At 38.5% G+C, this 24,365-nt stretch overlaps 1 protein-coding gene across 11 annotated transcripts in view; it reads left to right on the top strand.

Annotated features, from left to right (window-relative positions):
* The window catches only part of ERBIN (erbb2 interacting protein), a 117,571-nt gene that overhangs the window by 41,496 nt on the left and 51,710 nt on the right, over positions 1-24,365 (top strand). For all 11 annotated transcript variants that reach the window (XM_041470579.1, XM_041470575.1, XM_041470576.1 and 8 more), the window contains 3 exons: positions 382-438; positions 12,668-12,865; positions 15,735-15,852. In XM_041470579.1, coding sequence (XP_041326513.1) covers positions 12,677-12,865; positions 15,735-15,852 — 307 coding nt within the window. In that variant the 5' untranslated portion in view covers positions 382-438; positions 12,668-12,676. The remainder of the gene's footprint in view (positions 1-381; positions 439-12,667; positions 12,866-15,734; positions 15,853-24,365) is intronic.

The raw sequence follows: 24,365 nt of genomic DNA, 5'->3' as shown, positions 1-24,365 counted from the left end.
TTTTTCTTGGAATTCTTCAGAATTGTGTGCAAGAGAAATCTGTGTGATACTTAATATTTTAATATAGTAACTATAAAAGGAGTAAGAATTAAACAACTTTGTAGACAAATTGGTTTAAAATAAAAACAGGGTAAAGAGCAATGTTTTGTACACAAAGAATAATCTCCTTTAAAAGAATGTATGCAGTTTTGCTGTCTTGGAAGTCTTTCAAGTACTCTGAAGTATTCAAGCTGTTGTTCATACACACATAAAGCTTTTCTTTTAATAAAACCAAAATTACGAAAGCAAAAAAAAAAATCTGATACAATACAATAAAATACTAGTTTGTTCTTATCTAGTAGTGATAGGGTTTACTAAAATTTGCCCCTTTGTCTTAAACAGAATGTTGACTTTGAAAGCTCAGGGAAGAAGCAGCAGGGAGAGGAAAGTAACACAGTGGTAAGTACGTTATTTTTCTTTCATCTGGACCAACTGCCTAATGTGTTAAAATAGAAATCCTCTTATTTATTCATATTTTATTATAATTGTCTTCAAAGCACTTGAGTTTTATTCTGCATCACATCTCATGCTACTTTGAAAGCTGTTTTTTTAGCTCTGAATATCTGTTGAAGGCCCAAATAAATTAGATTTATTTACATGTATTTGTGTGCATATATAGAAAGGGAAATATATTAAAAAGGAAAATAATCCTTTTTTAAAGCTCAGTGCTCATTAAGTGTTTTGGCTTGAGAACTTTAGAATACTGAGTTTTGTAATTTTTTTTCAGTCCTTAGAAATGATAAGTGTATTTATTTGGAAAACTTGGATAAAAGGTACTTGAAAAAATGCTAGAAATTTTTGTTGAGCTTCCTACTGTCATTTTTGGTTTGCTGCTCTAAAGCCTAGACATATATCACATCATATACTTTGTCTCTTACTGGTGTGTTGACATTTTTTAGCTAGAGAGCATATATAAAAATGTGAAAATTGTTAACAAGACAAAGTTTGATTTGCTTTCAAAGCTGTATGGAAAAGCAACACATGTTCAGAATCAGCTTTTTTCTTTTTTAAATTATGCCAATGCAGATGGCACTGACTTGCTTTTGCCTCATAGTGTAAGGGTTTGTAGAGGCAAGTATTTTCTATGAATAAAAAGAGTACCCAATAGAGTATTTAGTCATCAGAAGGTCTTTATGAATTCCTGTAGAGGAGCTGTTACTGTTAGTCCCCCTCCTGCCCCAGGAAAAAAACCCCAACAACATATGACAGCAGCTCCCATCTGCTCTGATTTTATTAATAGCAGTGCTCAGATTGTGGAAATGCTAATAAATATTGACTCCTCAATTACTTTAATTTTGAGACTATAGAAAACTGGTTCAAAGCATACAAAATCTTCTGCATATTTTATCTGGCATTTCTATAAACAGCATATGCTTAAGTAGAGAGAAGCATGTGCACATGCTTGTGTTTTCTAACCTTTTGTGTAGCCTACAATGCTGTAAGCTTTGTGTGCTTTGGCATTCTCCACTGAGCTAATAATCCATGCTGGTGCTACACTGCCTCAGCTGTGCTTGCTGCACCATAAGGTTTGTTGCTTCTTATGGGCAAATGGCTAGCACTGCCTCTTGCCTTCACTTCCACTGTGCTCGTTCATCTCTTTTGTCTGTGGTGGTATAACCAGAGGAATTAAGACAGTATCTCTTCCTTTCTGCTGGAATAGATGTTGACTGTATGCAAAAAAATATTTTCTCATACAGTAGTAATCCCTCAAAAAACTAAACCTGAAGCATAAGCTGTTTATTATGGTTTTTAGCTCTGCCAGAAGCTTGCCATCTTTTAGTCTAGTTGGTTTGTGTATTTAATTTTCATTGTTTTCTTTGTATAAAAAAATCAGGAATTTGTTTCCATGGATCTTTTTCACAGTAGCAGTGAAAGAAGATGAGGTTATTTGATGTAGAAATTAGTGGATTCGGAAAGCAAAGCAGTTCTCAAGTAGCTTAGTTCCAGTTAGCCATACCAAATAGCTGTGATTATTTTGACTGCATATTTTAAAATAAGATGTGGCTAGTGGGGGTGGAGTGAACTTCAAGATATTGTTGGGATAAATATTTCATATTTCTGGCTATGTATTAACTTAAAAATGAAAGAAATGAAATCCAAACTATGTCAATTCAATAATGTAAAGGAATTTTTTTGCTATCTGAAAACATCAGAGTTGAAATACTGAAATATCAATGTCATGGCTTTTAAAGAAGCTTGGGTTGTTGCGTATTCCATGAAGATTTGTGGGACTCCTGCAGTTTCCTTCAGACTTCAGTTTGCTGTTTTAAAAATCACTGCATTTATATGGTGCTTTTTTTTTAATCTATGGAAGAGAAGTGGATGAGATTCAAATGCAGTAGTTTTAAAAATCAATTTATTCCTCCCTCTTAAGGTTTTCTTAGTAACACGACAAATACACACCCAAAGAATATGCAATCAAGTGAAACATCAGAAATGAAGCTCAGATCTAATGCTGATCTCAGCAGTGTTGTTAATGGTATCCAATTAGAAACCATTCTTTAGAGGAAGTGTTACACTGGCACTTACTTGGATAGATTTACTGTCCAGATGGAAGCTATTTTGTAGGACTGTCTCAGAAAAAGAGCAAAAGAAAATGTGTGAGAACATACTTGCAGCTACTGGGCTGCAATTGTGTTATGACAGTGTGTGTGTGTTGCTGTGTATTGTTAAGTAGTGTTGTTATGAAAAGTCAATATAAATACTTAAAAAAAAATAACAAGTACAGTTGCTTGGTTATCTGAACATATTAAAATTTAATTTTTTCCAGTAAACTTAATCTGTAATTTTTCTTTCTCCCTTTTTTTGTGAGGATATTGCTATGAGAGATCTTGCCTTAAATTCACAGAATCACGGAAGAGTTACAGATACAAGGAACCCCTGGAGATCATCTCATCCAAGGCAGGGTCACCTAGAGCAGGTTAAAAGGAGCAGGTCTATCTGGGTTTTGCATGTCTTCAGAGAGGGAGACTCCCATCGTCTCCTTGTGCAGCCTGTTCTAGTTCTCTGCCACCCTCAACCTAAAGAATTTCTTCCTCATCTTGAGGTGAAATTTCTTGTGTTTTAGTTTATTGCCATTACTTGTCCAGTATCTGGGCACTGAAAAGTCTGGCCCCATGCTCTTGGCACCCACCTTTCAGATATTTATATGTGTTGATGAGATCCCCTCTCAGTCTTCTCTTCTCTAGACTAAACAGGCCCAGCTCTCTCAGTCTCTCCTCGTAAGAGAGATGCTCCAGACCCCTCATCATCTTTGTGCCCCATTGCTGGACACTCTCCAGGAGCTCCTTGTCTCCCTGGTACTGAGGAGCCCAGAGCTGGACACAGCACTCCAGATGTGGCCTCAGCAGGGCCCAGAAGAGGGGAAGGATCAGCTGCCTTGACCGGCTGGCCAGGCTCTTCCCAGTGCAGCCCATGATCCCACTGGGCCTCCTGGCCACAGGGGCTCACTGCTGGCTCATTGTCACCTTGTGATCCACGAGGACTCCCAGGTCCTTCTCCGCAGAGCTGCTCTTCAGTGGGGCAGCCCCAGCCTGTGCTGGTACTTGGGGTTGTTCCTCCCCAGCTGCAGGACCCTGCACTCGCCCTTGTTGAACCTCGTTAGGGTTCTCTCTGTCCAGCTCTCCAGCCCACCAAGGTCCAGCCCAAAGGCAGCAGAGCCTTCAGGTGTATCAGCCACTCCTCAGTTTGGATCATCAGCCAACCTGCTGAGAGTACCTTGGATCTCTTCATCCAGGCCAGTGATAAACAAGTTGAGTGAGACTGGACCCAGTATTGATCCCTGGGGAACACCACTGACTGCAGGCCTCCAGCTGGGTTCTGCTGCCCTGCTCCTGACCCTCTGAGCTCTGCCATTCAGCCAGTCCTTGGTCCACCCCACTGTCCATTCACCTAAACCACGTTTCCTGTGCTTGCCTATGAGGATGTTATGGGAGACAGTGCCCAAAGCCTTGCTGAAGTGGAAGCAGACAACAACCACTGCTCTCCCCTCACCTACCCATCCTGCCCTGCCATCACAGGAGGCTGTCAGATTGGTCAAGCATGATTTCCCCTTGGGGAATCCCTGCTGACTGCTCCTGATGACCTTCTTTTCTTCTGCATGCTTGGTGCTGACCTCCAGAATGTTCTGTTCCATGACCTTTTCCAGGGATGGAAGTGAGGCTGACTGGCCAGTAGTTTCCAGGGTCCTTCATGCTATTTCTGAAGATGAGACTAACTTCGTCCTTTGTCCAATCATCGGACACCTCTCCATGGTTTTTCAAGGATGAAGGAGAGTGGCTTAGCTACAGCATCTGCCAGCTCCCTCAGCACCTGTGTGTACATCCCATCAGGGCCCATGGATTTATGAATGTTAAGCCTATCTAGTTAAAGCCTCAGTTACTAGGGGTAGGTCTTTCTTCCTGTCCTTGCCCCAAGGTCTGGGATTCCTGAGGGCTGGCCCCAGCAGTTAATGTTGAAGGAAACAAGGCATTCAGTAATTCTGCCTTCTCTCTGTCTTACTTCACTGGGACAACTATCTGATTCAGCAGTGACCCCACATTTTACCTAGTATTCCTTTTGCTGGCGATCTACTTGTAGATGCCCTGCTAGTTGTCCTTGATATTCTTTTACAGACTCAACTGGAAATGGGTTTTAGCCTTCCTCGTCACCTCATTGCATTCTGTGACAATGTTCCTGTCATCCTCCCATGTGGTCGGTCTCTTTTTCCACATTCCATAAATTTTGTTTTTCTATTTCTTTTTGTTAGAAACTCCCTGCTCATTCATAAAGGGTTCCTACACCCTTTGCTTAATTTCTGGTTCATGGGAATGCACTGGTCTTGAACTTGGAGGAAATAAATAATGCTTGAATACTGACCAGCTTTCTTGGACCTCCTTCTTCTCTAGAGCCCTAACCTATGAGATTCGGCTAAGCAGGTCTTTGAAGGGGCTGAAACTAGCTCTCTGGAAGTTTAGGGTTCTAGTCCTGATTGCTGCTTTACATTCTCTACGCAGGATCTTGAGTTCCACCATCTCATGGTTGCTACAACCAAGGCTGCCCCCAAGTCCTTGGCTTGTTTGTACAAGGTCCAACAACACATCTTGCGTTGCTGGCTCTTCTATTACTTAGGTCAAATAGTTGCTGTCAATGACCTGCAGGAACTTCTTGGACTGTGTTGTGAGTTGTGTTGTCTCTCCCCAAAAATACTAGGGTGATTGAATTACAGATCTATACTCCCATGTACATCTGACTTACTGATGTCTTTGTCTAGTCTCATAAGGATATTGAGTATTACTGCATTTCAGTTAAAGGCTGCACTTGAAATATAATATTTTATTACATAGGTTATTTGCTGGGGATTTTTTTCTTCTCAGTTTAAAAATAATACTTTTGTTCTACTTTGACAGAGTCATTCTGGTTTTATCATTGTTAAGCTTTTACCATGATAAGGCCAAGTACTGCTGACTGCTTTATTGCAGAAAATAAATAGAAGTAATTATTCTAAAGAGTTCTTTTGGTATTCTTCGGGTGGATTTTACTTGTCAGAATGAACTCCTGAAGTTTGTTTTAGTGTAGGGTGTTAGTCTAATTAACTTTTCATCTAAAAAGTGTCTGTTAGAACACGTACCTAGTCAGAGATTCTTTAATTCCAGTAAAAGGAAAATGCTGTTGTTAAATAAAGAAAATGTTACTGATACAGGTAACAGCATTGCAACAGCAACAAGATTTTATACTATGGTTTGAGGAGAAGCTTCACATTCTAAGTGTGTAAAGGATTTCTGATTATTTTAAATCAAAACAAAATAGAAATGGTAGATTGAAATTAGATTAGAATTTATTTATGGAGTGCAAAGAAGAGATAATTTAAGCAAATGTCTCCAGAATTCATATCTGACATTGCTTTTCTGGCAATTAACTGAAATTATCTTGCTGCCCTGGCCCTTGTAGAAGGGTGGATGGTTTCAGGTGGTTTGTTTTGGTTATTTTAATGTATAAAGGCACTGAGAACTTGCAAAGTAGTTAACCTGAAGAAACACTTTGAACTTGATATTTATAAAGTTAGGAGTAGAGAATGGCTGGGTTTGGTTACATTCTGGTATGCTGATTTCTGTGCTCTCTGTTCCCTTATTATTCTCAAAAAAATTAAGCAAGCATCCTTAATATTTTTTCATTTAACAATTGGCCATTCACTGTATTTACTGACATGTTCTTCCTCCTGTTGTTACCATTCACTATTGTTGTTTCAAGAGTAATGGCTTTTATTTCTCTTTCTCTGAATGCTGTCTGTGAGTGAGCACAGCGTGTTTTTTGATGTTCCTTGCCTGCATGAGGATGCATTTGAGCGTTGTTTTTATGCCAGAACTGGGAAACCTCAGACTATAGTTTCATATTAAAATGCTGTCCATTTTATTTCCACCCACTTGTTCTTTCTCCAGAGTGCAGTACTTTGGTTCATTTGTTTGTACTGGTATGTTTGCCAGTCTCATTCAGTGAAATGTATGACATAACCAGTCCAGTTTGGGGATTTTTTTTTTTCCTAGAAGAGACACAAAGAAAAAGATTGGATGAAAAGGGAGGAAGAAGTGAAAATACCTGAAGTTGGCATTGTTGCCAAATGAGGCTTCACCACCTCAACCAGAGAATGCCAGTGATCCTTAAAAAGGGAAAGCTTCTTCGCAGTGCAGGCTGTCTTTGCATGTTTCAGGTCCTTTTCAGTGGCTATCAGGTTTGAGCCATCCTTTTGTTTCCCAAAGATGACAAGAAAAAGGATTGATGAGAAACACGCTTTCAAGCTATGGTATGCACAGTGGTGGTTAAGAGTTCACCTTTCCTGCCCAAGAGGACTGGATTGATCTTAGAAGTCTGTACCAAGCCTTAGTGCCACCCCCTACACATTTTTCCCCTCCCACCCCCATGATTTCCTGATGAGTAAGAGGTGCCAAGTACTTTGGGTTTAAAGAGTGAATAATTCTGTGCTCTGTTTACTGTAAAAACCTAGGATGTTTTTTGTTCCTTCTATAAAAACTATGGTGTTTATAGTTTTCCCAAATTCATGAGAATTAGTGCTGTTTTTAACTGGAAGACGTTCATGTAAATTATGCTATTACTTTTCACAATATAGCATCTCTCATTGAGAAACCACAAAGCCTGGGTTTTGGTGTCATCTGTGGTGCTTGTTGCTGCTTTAGGCAGAGAAAAACCCTTGTGAGCTTTTTCATAACTCTTTGGTTCGACATGAAAATGTTGGGACTTCTGTCAGTTGGTCAGTTAAGCCTTTCTGTATTTGTCAGGCAGCATGTTATGTGTTCCCCAACACAATCTTTTCCTTTTCTGTGTTTGCATGTGCTCAGCTCCATAATTCTGCACTAGTTTGTAGACAGTGAGGTGGGCTAAAACGTACTTCACTGTATACTTCGTGTATTTTGTGTGCCTAGTTCCTCTTGCCTTTCTCTATGGACATCTGATACCTGGTTTCATTCTCAATTGCTGCTGATGTGACCTTTTACAAATCCTGGGAGGGGCAAGCAGCACTTTCTTGACTATGAGTGATTCTCTCCTCTTAGTATCAGACAGGAAATCTAAGGGACTAATTTCAAAACAAATTAACATAGACTGAGGACAAAATTGCTGTGATCCTAAGCTCTACTTGATGTTAAATTGAAAATGTCCCATGGGGTTCTGGCAGGTCTCCAGATGCTGTTGGACTGCCAGGTACTTGGGTGATGGGAGTATGCAGGGAATCATCAGAGTTAAAGGGAAGTGTGATGGTTCACTGAATGATCCTAGTCTCTTCTGGATTAGAATTTAGTGTATACCCAAGCTTGCTGTTGATCTTGTTTTCTTTCATTGTCTTTAAACCAATGCTTTTCTTTTCAGCTTCATTTTACAGTAATTCACATGATTGAATTCTATGCAGTTTTACTTTTTATAGTTTGTACTGGGTGTAGGTGGCAAGGATTTAGTAGTTGGAGTATGATGTCCCACCTGGAAGGGGAAGGAAGAACCCAAGATTTGTAGATGCTGTTCAAAAGGAATGACTAAAATTAGAGAGTCCACAAAAGCTTTTGAAGTTTTGTTAATTAAATAAGGTGTGCAGTTTGGTATGTTAGTCCTACATCTCCTAATGTAAGTACACAGCAGTGGATTTTGGATAAGGGGTAGGGTGAAAAGAAGGAGACAAAGAGACAAAGATGGAGAGAGAGGGGGTAAGAGAGAGAGCCAGTCCTGGCTCCAGAGTTGATCCAGCCAATAGTATGTCCAGGGGACACCCATGCGCTTGGGCTTGGTTTTGTGTGCCTTTTTAATAGGTAAGTTTTCCCTGACCTGGAGAAAAGTTTTGGATTTTCTATGTTTATTAGTTGTCATGCACTATCTGTTTTTCCAGGTCTTGGTGGAAATGGGTCAGAGGGTTTTGGGAGTCTTTGGTGGTCTTGTTCCCCCCATATAGTCCATGCCTGCTTCTCCACCTCATTTCTCTGTTTGTGCTGTACTTATCTCCAGGAGCTGTGCTTATCTCCAGGAGGTAGATCAAAGATCTTTGTCCCAAAAAAGTGCTGTCCTACCTCTCTATGGCCCTTTGTCCAGTCACATCTTGTTCTTTCTCACAGCGTGTTATTGCCAAATCCTTGGTTGTTGTTACCCAAAGTCCTGGGTGCCACAGCCATCCTGCTACCCTGCTAATGTGTCTGAGACAAACACATTAGCCCCTTATCTTCTGGAATCCTGCAGGGGTTCTGCCGGTGTGACTTCACCACGTGCAGAAGCTGCCTGAAGCTGCCCCTGTGGTGGCTGGAACTAATTCCACCTGTTTCCAAGATGGTCCCACTACTGGCCAAAGCTGAGTCAATCTGCAATCTTGGTAGCAACTCTGTGATAATATATTTAAGGAAGCATTAAAAACAACTGTACAATAGCCAAGCAAGAAAAGTGGGAATATGTGAGACAACCCTGCAGGCACCAGAGCCAGTGAAGGAGGGTGCAAAGGTGCTCCAGGCACTAGAACAGAGATTCCCCTGCAGACCATTGTCCAGGGTGGAGCAGATATACGCCTGCAACCTGTGCAGAGTGATGCTTTTGCCTTCCTATTCCTTCAAGAAGTGAAAAAAAAAAAAAAAAAACCAACACAAAACAACCCAAGAACTATATAAAGGTCATAATTTCCCTATTGGCTGTGAACAATGAACCTCAGGTAAACTTGTTCTTAACCTAACCTCTAATGATTTAAGGAACAAGGGGGTTTTATTTTTGTTTCGGGTTTTTCCTTTTTTTCCCTTTGAGGTCTTTATTATATCTGACTCATAAAGAACTGGAGTTAAGTGATGGAGAAAAATAAGCCATCAGAATGTTGTGGGTCTGCAAGACAATTTTACATTGTTGGATTTGGTGCTTCAGGTAGTCTCATGTTGTGGTATATTAGGAAATGAAGATTTTTCTGCCTGGTAGACTTGCCTGTTTTATGGGCAGGAAAAAAAATCACTATCCTTTGTGTCCCTTTCTACATTCTGTGTATTTACTCAAACTGAACATGAAGAAGTTCCTATCTGAGCAACATAAGAAAAGCACATGTGTGTGAAATTACATTTTCCTGTCTTTGATAATACTAACAGTGGATTCCCTTCTGTTCTGATTCCTTTCATCCATTACAATTTTTCTTCTTGGGCAACTGATCACAAGAAGGATAGACAGGGACAAGAGATAAGAAGTGTGTATGTCTGACTGTTGGTTTATAAAATATATATTGTAGAGGAGTAACGGTGGGGAATGCTTCCTGCCACTATCCTGACGCACCCATTTCCTAGTATTGGCAACCATCTCTGTTGTATAACATGAGTGTTAAACAGTTCTTCCTGTGTGTGTAGATAAGTAAAAATTGAACAAACATAAAATGTTTTTGAAATAAATCACATTGCAGTTTCCTGCCTTCACTTAAATGAAGCTTTCTTGGTTCATTCTGGGTTTTGAAGAGTTACAGTTAGATATATATTTGACCAGGTTGGTCAAACCAGTGCTTTGGGCGGGTGGTAGTTTATTTGATACTTATATATGAGTTTTGACTGTTTTGGCTTAAGATGTTATTTGAGTTTAGGAACTTAAAGACACATGGTAACTGAAGGAGATACGACACAGCACTGTGATATTGTCCAGGCATTTGTTTACTAAATTGTTTATGGTGCTGTGGATGCATGTGATCTTCTACCAGATCTTTCTTCCCCCACACCTTCCAAAAGCTCAAGATCTCTCTTACAAAATAAAGGAATAAGTTAGGAAAACTAGGTATGTGTGGATTTTGCATTGTTAGGTTTTATGAGTTTTGGTGCTTCAGAAACTGTAGAGACATGGACAAGTAGGATTCCATGTGAAAAGAACAGCCACTGAAGAAGAGGGGGTGAAACTTCTTAATATTCTGCTTTCAAAATATAGTTCTCAGAAGTTGAAATTGCTGGACAGAGTGAACTTATTGATGGCTGCAGCTGGTGGGATATAGGTATGCCTTTCCCTGCCAGACTTCTGGTAATCAATTCACACGTATATTCTCTGCTTTCAGTGTTTGTTTCCATGACATATGCTCTCCTTTATACTCCTGTTTAAGGAGACTGCTGTTGATGCTTCTTTTGGAAGTATTGTGTTTTTCCACAGCTTTACCATTCTCTGAACTACTTGCAAAATGAGACAAAATTCATTTTTTGTCAAAGGCTTTTTGTTTTTAGATGTTGGCCAGGGAATTCAACTTTTGTTTTCATGTGCAGCATCAGAGGCTTGGAGAAGGCATGGATAACTTTGATCCAGTGAGCACATCAGCTTCCATAGCATCCTTGGCAGCTGTATGTGGGTGGCTAGAGGATGTCATTCTTGAGCCTGTTGCTGTGAAAGAGGCAGGAGGAGGTTATGCTACCTATTTTGCTAACTTTCCCATTTTGTGAAGATCCCCAGTTTGAAATTTGCAGTTTCCAATCTCCTTGTATTGCAATACAGTTAAATATTTAAAAAAAAAAATAGATCACTTTTTGTTTAAATATGGCTGCAGTTTTATGGGAAATATTGTGCTCTGATAATCAATGTTGTAACAAAATTTTAGCAACGTGGAAGCATTGTTAAAAAAAGATGTTTTGACATCCCACTATTCTAATGAAAAGTGTTCTTCCTTTTTTTAATGGATGTATGTAGAATCTGACTGTTCACAGCCTGTGTGATAAATTCTACTTCTAGTTAATGAAAACACTGAAGTATAGCAGTCTCTTGATTTGTTGCCATATGAATTATACATACGTGAAGTATTTGGAAAGCTAAGCTGCACATAGAGGAAAATCCAAGTGCATTACTTGTTTCTGTGTCTTAGTGAGAAAAGGAGTCCTGCTTGTGACTTACATGGTGCCGTGGGCTTGGTATTTTATGTTCTCCCTGGATTACTAACATACTGTCTGAAAGTTGAAGTGCAGTCTATACTAAATGTGTCTGAAAGACTTTTTTTACATTTGGAGGAGAAACTTTCCTGTCACTAGTCTAGAAGTTGAAATATAATTTCAGCAGTTCAAAAAAAAGGAGATAAAAAGGCATATTTTCATTTGGAGTGTTGGCAGTTTGATTGAGAAAATAAATACTCAGTGCTGTTTTGGAGAAGTATGTATTTTTAGGCCAATTTCCTGAGGAAATGAAGCTGACATGATCATGGTGTTCGTCTGCATATGTTGGTCCTCCTTGGAAAATTGAGTCTGTCATCTAATTTCAGCCAAACTTGAAACCTGAGGTGACATTCTGAAGATTTTGTGAAAATCCATTGCTTATTAGAGAAAGAGACCTAAACTTGTTCTGTTGCTGAGGAGAAAAGAAGCAGGAACATTGCTGGTGTATGCTGTCAGTGATTAGCAAGTCAGCAACATTTAGGTTTGCCTTCTCAGGCTGAATAGGGATAATGTAGAAGTCATGGAGAATAGAGGAAACTGTTGTAGCAATGAGTTTAAAGGAAGAAAGGTACATTCCCATAGCAAGCTGAAGTTTCCTTGTTCCAATGTGCACAACAAGATGTGCACTCCAAAGGGAGTGAAGTTGCAAGAGGTCATCTTGTTATCTTGGAAATCTCTCCTTTTAAACAGAGAAATATGCAGATAGGACAGTTGGTAGAAACTGTGGGTTTTTGTTGTATTCTGTCATTAAATGAGGGATTTGGAATTAAGGTATGTGAATTTACATGTACAAAAAAAAAAAAACAGATTAGATTTCCTATAGCTACATTTTAATTCTCTGCAGAGGGTGAATTTTATTGTGATAAACAAAAATATCCCACTGACCTTTGTAAAGGTGGGATAAACTATATTGTAGAGGCACAACTGACAGTTCAGAAATGCTTGTTTCAAAGTTCTCTGATTCTCTGCAGTGTAGGATTATGTTAGTTGGTGAGAAATCATAGGCTAAACTTTGGCTTCATCTTCTGATATCTGCAGGTGTGTTAACCCCATTTAAGGTCATCAGAGTTCTGTTGTATTTAAAAGAAAGTCCATGCTTCTCACTGTGTCTCATGTATACAAATATATATGCAGGAAACATGTATCTGCTACTTCTTTTCAGTATTTAATGGTTGATGGAAGTTTGAGAAACTGCGCGTATTTCTGGAGTTGTCTTGGTTTTCAAATTGACCATTTCCCTTTTACAGTGCCTGAAAATGACAACGAAGCGGAATTTGTTTTTGCGGCTGGTGCCATGCCGCTGTCTGCGCGGAGAGGAGGAAACTGTGACTACACTTGATTATTCTCACTGCAGCCTGGAACAGGTGCCTAAGGAGATTTTTGCTTTTGAAAAGACCTTGGAAGAGCTGTATTTAGATGCTAATCAGATTGAAGAGCTTCCAAAGGTATGTTGGATGATTTTCCTTTTAGGTACACTTATTATGTCTTTACCAACATTGTAGAAGCTAATAGTGTCCAGCTTCAGCTTTTGGGCCATAGTTTGTCATGAAGCAGCCTTGGTAGACTGCAAGTTTATGTATTCCAGCGGGAGTATTTTGTTGCATGAATGGGAATGAAATTGCTCAAGAAACAGATCTGGCTCAAGAGAGTTACAAAGAAGAAAAGACTGGTTAATTAATCTGTTTCTGTGCACTGTGAAGTGGGTAGGCTACCATTTGCCTTGGTCTAGTCTACAGTTTAATTATCCATGTGATTAGAAAGATTGCTTGAACATTTCTTTTGTTCCTTTTTGGGTTTTGGTTTTATTTTCTTAACTGCAGAGGCATGTAATAGCCTACACTTGCTTCAAGTTAAGGTGTTTTTATATTACAATAACTCATACTTAAAGGCATATTTCTGAGAAACTAGAGATTTTTTTCCAGCTTTTAAGTAATTTTGGTAATTATTTTTTGCTACCCTTTCAGTTTTCAAAAGTAAACACCCCCACATATAAATTCAAATACAGCAAAGGACACATGCAGAGAAATTAGGGGTAGTGAAGATGTAGTCAAAGTTATTTTTATTCATTTGACCAAAATTTTGATAATTAAACTTCCAAGCAGAACTATAGGGGAAGGTCTGTAATATTTGAAATTATCCTAGCCAATATGGACCCAGAGTTTCAAACTGTGTATTCCTTTTCTATTTTATATAGTTATCCTACTCTGAAAAAGGCTTTTAATCAAGCCATTTCAAATATGAAGGGCGTGATACTTATCAGGCCCTCTCTAGTTTTCTGAAACCCTGTTAAGATAGTTCCACTCTCACCTTTCCTCATTGCCCTAGTAGTGTTTTGTGATCTCGCCTTTGTATGCCACAACACAACTGTTTTGAAGCTGCTTGTCAACCTTATGACCCATCAGTGTCTGTTGGATTTTTTTTAATTGCTCTGAATCTTTTCAGAATTCCAGCTTATTTCAAAAGACAGTTCTTACAGTGTTGCTTCTTAATTTAGCTGACTTGTCAAATGCACAGTATGAGCAAACTGGAGGGGAGAAGGGTTGTGGTAGGGAAGGAATTGACTTTAGGTGAAATGTTGGTGCATCGTCTCAGCTTCAAAGTTGACTTGGCACCTGAAATTATTTCATCCTCCTTCATCCTATGTGCTAAATCACATCTGAAAAAGTACCATTTTTTACTCCAGGAACCACAGTGTGCATTTGAGCTGAAAAGCTCAAACTATCACAGTTTTCCTTCTCTCTCTCACTCTGATGTTTGGAAGAAATAAGAGTTCTTTAGTAAAATAGTCTTTAATTATGTGGCTTCCTGCATTTACTACTAGTAATTATGATTATGTAAAAACTGAAAAAGAACAACAAAAGGAAGAACTGCAAAGTCAACATCATCCTCCCTTCCCCTTCCATTTTCCTTTAGGGGATTTTGCAATTCCTTGTGCTGTGTGTACCTTGACCTGAGTTATTAGAGAAATTTCTAATGATTCCAAGAGTTTAGATTATTGCTTTCCAGGGAAAGAGTCTTAAGTATATATTCTTGAAATGAGGGAATGGCTCCAAATGGCACCTGAGCTCATCAAAGTATCCTAAGTGACTTGTAACTCTTCAAAGCCTTAATGATAAATGAGTTCTAGCAGACATATTTCTAAGAGAAACAGCAGTAGACAAGTTAAGGCTCATTCCTTTAACTGTCCATCTTGCTAATTCATGTCTGCTTTTCTTCTGGGGTGGTATGTACAAATTTTACAGGAATGGGGCTTTTTCAGTCTCTGGTTCAAATAGTGGCCTTGTAACAGTGTAACAGAGAGACACACAAAAAATTTTGGTCAAACTGAGCCCATGGTGTGGTAGTGATTGGGATAATTTTTTTTTAGTCAATGGACCCTTCCTGTTTTTTTATGATATTTTCTCAGAATTCCAAAAGCGAAAATCACTAAGTTAAGGCATTTATGAAAGATCTTATTGAAGTTGTCATGAAAGGAATACTCATCATAAATTTTTCAGATGAATCTTTTCAATTGCTTTCTTAAAGATTTATTTTACACTATGTGTAAGTTTCCTGCATATCTTCTGAGTTTTTTTTTTTTTTCATTACATTAAGATTATTTGCCCTACTCTGTCAATTTGTTAAGCTTTTGAGGAAGAATCTCTAGGTACCCTGCATTTAAGAAGAGATCTGGTAGTTAGGATTTAATAAAGATGGTAATGCATGTGTACAGAAGAGATTAGACAGTTTTCTGTACCGCTAGCTTGAACTTTGACTAGTTTCAATTTTTTCACTAGTTCAATAAATTTCACTACTTTTCAAGATTTTTTCAACTTTTTTGGATTTTTTTTTTTTTTTCTACTTAAGGTATGAAGTGTGAACAGGAAAAAATTTTGAAATTCATAACAAAATGAAATTTATACTTTTAGAGGCGGTGAATACCTACTGAAATCCTGTGTTCCAGTACAATTTGACTTCAAAAGATGTGTCTGTCAATTTTTTCTTCTTGAATAAACTACTTACCTCTGGGTTGTCGCATGGCATGCCTATTATAGAAAATGTTTTGCAATGTTTGCAGGTCTATATGTAACTCCACATCACAGTTTGTAGGAAGGATTAAGCATAACTGCTGCCTTGTAACCATCTACAGTTTTTTGCTTTCTTAAGTGTTGTAATATGAGTAAATTTTCAATGAAATTAGTGAAAAATTTTTGGTAGAGTCTAAAAAGCTTGGTCTTCAGACCATGAAGACAGAAATTTCAAGGGGTTAGAAACAAAAGCTGTATAGAAAAAACTGAGAGAAAATCACATTCACTTTTTCCTTTGTTTCAATAGCAACTTTTTAACTGTCAGTCTCTACACAAGCTGAGTTTGCCAGACAATGATCTAACCACATTGCCAGCATCAATTGCAAATCTCATTAATCTCAGGGAACTGGATGTCAGCAAGAATGGTAAGTCACTTTGCTTATTGTATTGAGGTAACTAAAAGGCAAATCACTATTGACTGTACGAAGACACTAGCGAAACTATATTTCTAGAAACTGCACAGCTAGTAATTTTAAAATTACTACTCTAAATCCCTGCTTACAATAAAAAGATGCTCTTTTATGATCTGGTTGTGATATTTAATTGTATCTCTTACATTGATTGGTTTGTAGACAATACTGTCTGTCATTTTATATTCTCTTTAAATGCCTAAGCTCAAATGTTAATTTTAGTAACATATGTCATGTGTCACTACACTGGAGAGAGTTTGCAGAAGAACTTGTAAAATTTGCTGGATTTTATTAGTATTATTTATTTAACATGAAAATTGATTTTGGTTTATTTTAATAAGCTCTTGGAATATTGTAGTATAGTAGGACTTGGTCTTGCTGTCCTGCTTTGGGGATGGTAACTTCTGTTGTGCTGGGAAGTGTACTTATGTGTCCATAGACATGATTTGGTTCACTTGCCTGACTTGTTAAAAATCTATCATTCTGTGAGAGTCAGACTTTTGTAAGTTATGAAATGTTGTCAGCCAGGTATTGTATTCATGGGGTTTTACTGATGGCGGTGCTTTGGTGGTAAGCTGGCAGATGTGTGCTACTGTGAGGAAATTGAAATAATGCTGTCATCAAACTTAGTTGTGTGACTTACGTGAGAGAGAAGTTAAGTCATGCTAATTGAGAAGAATAGAATAGTTTTGTTGTACTAATTTAAAGTTAGGTAAGAGGATACCTCATTGAAATAATACTTGAAAATAAGAATTGCATAAATATTCCAAAGATTTTGTCGTTCAATTTATTGTTTTATTTGGGCTGCTAAGTAATTATGACTCCACAAAGAGAAGTAAGTTGTGCTTTACTAAGAAAGCATTCCTGTTGTTGAGGTGTTGGTGTTTTCCTTTGTTGTTTGTTTTAGCCCAATCTGTACTTAAACTCTTACTCTGTTATCTCTGCTTAATGAACATAGTATTATTTAGTGTGATAAATTGACCTGGTTGTTACTGATCTGTTCCTGGTACAAGTGGATTAATAGTCTTTCTTTAAGAATGCTGGCCTTAAAACTGCCACAGTAACACACCAGAGAGAAAGAATAATCCTTTTGTCCTGGACTGAACAGTTGAAAGTATTAACTGTTTGCAACACAAGTTCTCAATGCAGAAGACTTAAAAGAGGCAAAAGAGAATTTGAGTGCTGCTGTTGGCAAATTGCACAGCTCATGTACATAAATAGGCAGCTGAAGCTAGGGACCTACTTGTCTGTCTAAAATGTCATGGCCCTGAACTAAGCATACAGAGTTCAGTGCTGAAAGAGCACTTGTTCCTCTGAGGCATATGATACACTATCCCAATAAACTATCAATCTCTGTTTTCTAGAGGTTGGGGTTTTTTTTAACACCTTTCAGAGAAATGGCAGGGAGTACAAGCTTATTTAAACTATTATCATGTGGCTGGTGTCAGACTTATCACAATTTGGATAGCTTATCTGACTAGTGTTGCACATAAAAATAGTTCTGAGGTCACAAGCTTGTTTACTGGGGTCTTGTTTTCCAGTAGTTCTAAAACCTCTGTAAAATTAAAAGAACCAAATTAGAGTCCCTGTTTGTTCCTGCTGGATGAAGTAAGAAATAGTGGTCTTTATTCTGTAATAAATTCAGTATTATTTGAGACCTCGTTTGTTGGCATAAATGCCTTTCCCTTTCTCTTCAGCTCTCCACTGTTTCAACCATGGAAAATTTTTCTCTTGACAACTGCAAGCCTACTCTCCTCCCCTGTGTCTGTTTTTCTCTTTGTAAGAATTTACTGCTCACTTTCTCATTCTGATGGGTATCTATAATAGAGCTAAATAGGAGGTATTTTACTACTTTTCTAAGAATAGCAAAATTTATCAAAATCTGCAATTGTTCCTGTTTCTGTTATATCTCAAAAGAATAGAATGTGGAAGCAGTGGACTTCTGTGGAAAGAATTGCTTTCCTTTAGTTTATGAAAAAAAAACCCCATCATCAGTGGAGATTAGACCTGATAAGTGCAGGATGATGAGAGATGCCAAATTCTAAAATAATTCTGTGATTTTCAGATTCCTGTGGTTGTGGCAAGTGAATGGTGATAGTTCCTCTATTTTCTTGAAGTATTGATATACCATTGTTTCCTTCTGAGAGGGATTTGGCTAAATCATGAAGTGCAGATGCCTTGACATCCAGTATGCATTTATTTTTAAAGCTTGTGTTTTTAGAAGGATAGTTAGACTTCAGTTTTCAAATACCAGTATACATGAAATATGATAAGACTTTCACATAAATATTTGAGCTCTTTCTGGCACAGACATAATCAGATGTATTGACCAAAGTATTTAATTTTCTAAAGAGCTCATAGGAAAATGAAAAACATAGCTTCAAATTTAAAATGTTTCCAGATTACTTAATGAATTGCAGTCTGGCTTACAGAGTGAGACCAGTCATATGGGAGACCATCCAGTTGTCCAAGTAGAATTATATGCATATATATGTGTGTGACTTAATATTTGATGTTTAGATGAAAGATCAAAATCATAGAAATCTTTCAAGGTAGCAGATTCATTGCATAAAAGGTTTTAGTCCAAGAAAGCAATGGTGCTTTAATAGCATGGGAAAAATCTTGCCCTTTGAATTTCTGGCTTAAATGTGTTGGCTTTCATGCACATAATATATAAAACTCTGTAACAGAGACACAGCAGATGTGCAAATACTGATATTTAAGAATATTTAATAACATTTTATCAGAGTAAGGATTCATCTAATCTAGCATCCTCCAACAGTGACCAAAAGTAGAAGCATAGGGAGAATTTAGTAAAATACAGGAAGACAGGAGACATGCGTATTTCCCTGTATGCTCCCAGCATGCAGTGCCTTCTCTTATTGGGTTTCCTTGAGCCAGACAGGGTATTTCTTTAATTTGCAAATTTTCATTTGACTACTTCTCTTCTGTCAGTTTATCTGACTCTACGCATACATCACTATTGGAATTGATGTATGTTTTGAGGTGTGCTGAGTTAGAGTGCAAGCCTTTAATGGTTGTGAGTTGGGGAGCATAGAGAAGTCTTTGTACAAGAATGTGGTCTGGAAAGTATTATCCTTGGCTGCTGAAGTGGTTGTGGTGTGAGGGTAGCCTAGAAAGAGCAAATTGCTGCTATAGGTGCAGCAAGCATAGACTAGAGTTAGTCTTAACTCTACTTTTATTATTGGTAGTAGTCAATAAATTCTGTAGCTTTTTGGTAGTGTGGACATCTACTGTCCTCTTATGGCATTTTAACTTGATTCCCAAGGCTACTGTGAACCCTTAATGTCAGAAGTATTTTGTTGCTTCTTCGAGATACACCTCAGCTTTGAAATTTCTAGCTGAAGCCTTGTGATGGCCTAGACACAAAGATGAAATTATACTTGAACAAATGGTTCAATAAATAAACTGCATTCCTATACCAGAAATTACATCCTGCACTATACAAAGCATTGAGGGATACCTTTTCTCCCATCCCTGTAACCTGATGGGTTGCTTCTTAAAGTTGCAGCATACAGAGTGTGAGGCCAGTGTAGAAAAATTAATTTTAATTAATGTTTTATTTATTAGGCTAAAGGAAATCAAAGTATTTTTAATCTTGTATGGCCAATTTATTTATGTATTGACAGCTGTACAGGAAAAAAAGCCCTACCATCCAAAAAACCCTGCAACACCACTCTTCACCCCTAAATCAGTGTCTTTTGGGGTAAAACTTTAGAGAACAATCATTTTCTTGTCACTCTGGCCTGCCAGCCTTAGCATGCATCTAGGGCAATGTGGAAGGCTGCCAAGGAAATATTTTTGACTCTTTGAAGAAGGGGAAGGCATTTATATACAGTGTCTGATGGCGTATCTAAATGTACAGAAGAGTTGGCTTTACAGGTTACTCGAATCAAGTGGTTTGAAAGGCTGAAACATAGAATGAGATGACTGCCAGGAAAATCAGGCTTTCCTGGAAGCTTGGGAAATGCACTTGAAATTGCTTGTGTCTGTGGGTTAGTCTAGTGGGAAACAGTGAGATGATCTACTTTTCCCTACATGCAGGTGGTAGAAGAAAAAGATTGAATTTTAAGTTCCCTATTATTCAGGCCTGTGGAGAATTAAACAGCAAGATGAGAAAATTACTAGCAAGACCAAGAGTAACCTGGGGCTTTGGAAATAACAGTACCTTCAGTAGTCTCTTAGATATTTCTTTCACAGTAATGTTACAACAAATTTACTCACGTCAGTTTGTTAATCTGTATTAGAAGGAATCTTCATGGAAAAATAGACAACCTAAACCTAAGAAAATGCTCCCCTCCCCTCACCCCTCTGCCTCCAGGCATATCTGCCTATAAAGTTATTCCAGTAATTTTAAAGAATTTTGTTAACAGATGCAAATTCAGATCAAATATGTTTTCTTCAGTGTTCTAAAGTATTCTGTTGATTTGTCAGACTGTCTTGGATATGCTCTCTGCCACAAGTTGTGGAATTGGAGAGTGAGAATTCAAGAAACTATCCAGTTTTGTCTTGCCCATCTGGTACATTTAAGAATTTGGCTTTTCCAAGGGATTGAGAATTGTTCATAGTAATAGAGGGAGACAGATCCAAGTTTCATTTTCTGCAAGAAGTAAGACAGGAAGATCCTGAATACCAAATAACTTGCTGTAAATTTGCTGTTTCTCTGCTTATACTGACAGAGAGGTAGACAAGACCAGGGTTTTTAAATCATCCATGATAGTGAAATAAAAGATAATTGATTTCCTGGAGAGTTCTGAGTCTGTAGCTCTGTGATAGTGTATCACTGTATAGATCCTATAAATGTGCACTAAATGTAGGCAGCCCTTCTATTTAAAGTCTTTTTTCAAATGTTTGCAGTACTTTTTCCTTAAATACATTGTCATATTTAAGGTACTGAAAAGAATCTGTCTGTTCACAGTAAAATTATTTCTGTATGTAAGAGAGGATGCGAAGGGAATGAAATTTCAATGCGGATAAGGTTTTGAATGTGAATTTTGAGCGTATGTATCTGAAATTCTGAAATAAGTTTATTAAAAATGTCTTCTTGGACTCAAAAGAAATGTTTGTAACACAAGAAAAGGTATTGTAAAAGTAATTACAGGGTTTGTAGATATGGACTTACATGTAAAGACAGCATAGAATAGGATCGTAGAATAGAATGATTTGTGATGGAAGGTACTTCAGAGATCATCTAATTTCAAGTCCCTTGACAGAAGCAGGGACATTTTTCTCTAGACCAGGTTGCTCAGAGTCCCATCCAACCCAACTTTCAATACTTCCAGGGGAGGAAGCATACACAGCTTCTCTGGGCAGCCAGTTTTCTCCATCCTCACAGTAAAGACTTTCTTCCTATCATCAAATCTGAATATAGTCCCATCCACCCCATATTCTGTCACTACTTCTCTTGTAAAAGGTCCCTCTCCACCTTTCTTGTACAGCCCTTCAGGTACTGGAATGCTGTAATTACGTCATCCTGAAGATGACCATACAAATTTAGTAGAATTCTCTTCTCCTGGATCTTAACTACCTGTCCTAGATTCTTCTCCTTCTAACTCCAGAACATCATATCTATTTTTAGGGGCAGGTTGGTAGCACAGGGAACATTTCTTTCTTCTGCTCTGAGCTGAGACAAGAGTCTGTTCTCCCTTGCCTTGTGAATTAGCTGATCCTACCTGCTTGGGTTGGATGTTAACTTACCTTCAGCTCCCAAGCATATAAGGAAGGGTCATCACCCTGCTATGGCCTGCTCAGATTCCCAGATGGTACCCTTCCTAGTGAGTGCTTTATGCAATGAAGCTTGTCTGTGTGGGCACACTGGCACCCGTGGCATTCAACTCTGCCTTTGAGTTCTAGCAGATTCTGGTGTTCCCTGCAGCTGAGGGTTTGGATGGCTCTCTGGGACTTCAGGAGGTCTGTTCAGGTGTAGGCATCTACTTGAGGAAGCTGTGGCCTCTCTGTTTGGGTTTCATGCTCATCACAGCAGTTGCAATGGGTAGACACAATTTTATTGCCAAAAAGGTTTGCTGCATGTTGATGACTTCATAGGATGAAGTGACTTCTCCTCTGTGCCCTTCCTTGTGGACTGCCATGGAGACCCCTGTTCCACTTCCTTCTAAAGCTACATGTCCTATTCCTGACACTCCCAGTCACTCCCACTCACTGGAGCCATTTACATCTCTCATTATTGCTTGCCCCTGGCTACTCCTTTCTCCACTGCAGAATTGTTCTCTCTCATTTGCAAGAACTGCTGGGACTTCCTGGCAGTCCTGATGGGTCTTTCAGCTGTTACTCAGTTTTCCCTGACTCCAGGAACCTCCTGACAAGCTCAACCTAGTGCTTAGTCCACCTGGAACTTACTGTAGCCGCTGGTGGTGTCACCACTGTAACTATGTACCTCACCAGTTCAGCAAAGGAGAGATGTGTATCTTTATTTTTGTAACAGGGTGTGCTTTGAGTGACAGTTGTCATGTAATAGCAAAAAGTGACTGGATGCGCAGCACTGATTTTGCAGTCCAGGGTAGTAGGGGACAGGGTAGTGAAAAGCAAAGCAGCTTCCAATGGTTACATGTTGTGCTTCTCTGGGTACTTGACAGCATTCCATCCATGAATTAGGCATGATTGAAAACCATGTAACCTTGGAAATTATCCAAAACAGCACCATGGCCACAACTATTGTCAACAACTCTGCTAGTGTTCCACATTTTGCAATTTTACCCTGCCCTGGCATGTTTTAGTTTAGGTAAATTAGTGTGTCAGGCATGTCTTTAAGAAGCCTGGCTGAATTGCTCAAGAATTACTGGCTATCCTCTTTTTCCACAGAGCAGGTATTGAAAAACCTGTCTTGCTACTCATGTGCCTTCTCATTTACATTATATAAAAGACGTGGCTAGAACAGGCCTAGAGAGACCTTACTCTAAAAATTGAAGATCTTACAAATGGTTTGAGGAGGAATGCTTGGAAGACTTATATGTTTGCTGTACTGTCTTAACTGTGCTAGGACATGTGTATAAAAGCAATAAAAAACCCAAACCCACAAACCCCAAAACTGTAATGGGAAAGGTGTTACTGCTGTCCTACAGATAAGCCTTGCATCTCCTGTAAACCTGAGATGCTGGTGGATCTGAAAGGAAAGAATATGGAAAGGGGAATGAATGTTCAAAAAGTAAGGGTAGGTAGGTCAGTACTGTGCATTGAATTGTTTGGGTTCTAATACACTGCTTACTTCGAATAACAAAAAGTGCTCATTTTCATTCAGAAGGTATGCAGTATTAAAGTAAGATACATAAATATGTAAATACATAATTATGTAGGAATATAGGCTGTGGCTTTAAGTTTTCAGTTTAAAATTTCAGGTTTTGCAAGCAGATCTTTTATATTCTTTGGGACATTTGTGGCATATATATTTTTTAAACATTTTACTGTGTTAAATCCATATGGGCTTGAAAGACAGTTGTACCAGAGGCCTGAGGGAAAGAACAAACAACAGCTTATCTTTTTGTGGTGGAGCTGCTTGCCCAGAAGTTAGACCAGGATAAACAGACTAGGTGAGGGAAGAAAGTAGGTAATTTATATTTATGCAAACTCAACCTATATGTTTGTTTGTGTATTCTCTATACTTGCAAGGGTGCAGAGTGGAGTAAGTGCACAGCAGGTTGTGTAGTTTAATGTATTTTGCTCCAAGAGAGCTTTTTAGTGTGCCTGTTTTTTGGAGAGAGTTTTTTTTTTCCCTCACATTTTCTAGAAACTGAGAGATCTAGCTGCAGACTCCGTTGGGAATATCACCTGTATGGCTTCTAGAGGTCTCACACATGTTAGTGATTTTTTTGCTCTGTGCATTTCAGGTATTGATCCAAAATTTTTTTCTTGGTCCTGTTTAAGCTCATGTAAATTTTTTTCTGTGTAAGAAGAGGTGTAACTCTCTAGGAATAGTACTACAAATCAGTAGATACTGCCACTTCTGTGTAGCAGTGGTGGTTTTGATAATTGATGTCTGGACATGCTAGCTTTAGCATTTGTTTCTGAATTAAGGTATGACCACAGTATGAGCTGCAGAGCAAGCTCCCATCTGCATTAGGGCTGAAGCAGAAGTGTACAGGGATGTCAGCACTGAGATCTATTGCAGTAAAGGATTCTGCTATCAGTGGATCTGACTTGCACAATTTTCCAGAGATATGGAATTGCCAATATTTGAGTGAAAAAAATCTTACCTGATGGAGAGGAAAAAATTGTCTCAGTTTTTTCTCCTGCTCTGCAAGTTACACTGATCCTAGTGATAGGAGAGGATTGTGCTGTGCAGGGGAGGAGATGAGTTTAACTCCAGATACTGAGGGGGACCCCTGTTATACTTAGTCCTTAATCTAGGAGGAAGGACATTTGAGCACACTTGCTGTGATAGGCTATGCAAAAAAAAAAAAACAAAAAACCAAACCAAACCAAACCCCCAACAT

Source organism: Pyrgilauda ruficollis, unplaced genomic scaffold, assembly GCF_017590135.1.
Source record: "Pyrgilauda ruficollis isolate IOZ18807 unplaced genomic scaffold, ASM1759013v1 scaffold25, whole genome shotgun sequence".
NCBI classification, from domain to species: domain Eukaryota; kingdom Metazoa; phylum Chordata; class Aves; order Passeriformes; family Passeridae; genus Pyrgilauda; species Pyrgilauda ruficollis.
The sequence above is the reverse complement of the archived record's forward strand: the minus strand, read 5'-3'. Positions and strand labels throughout refer to the sequence as shown.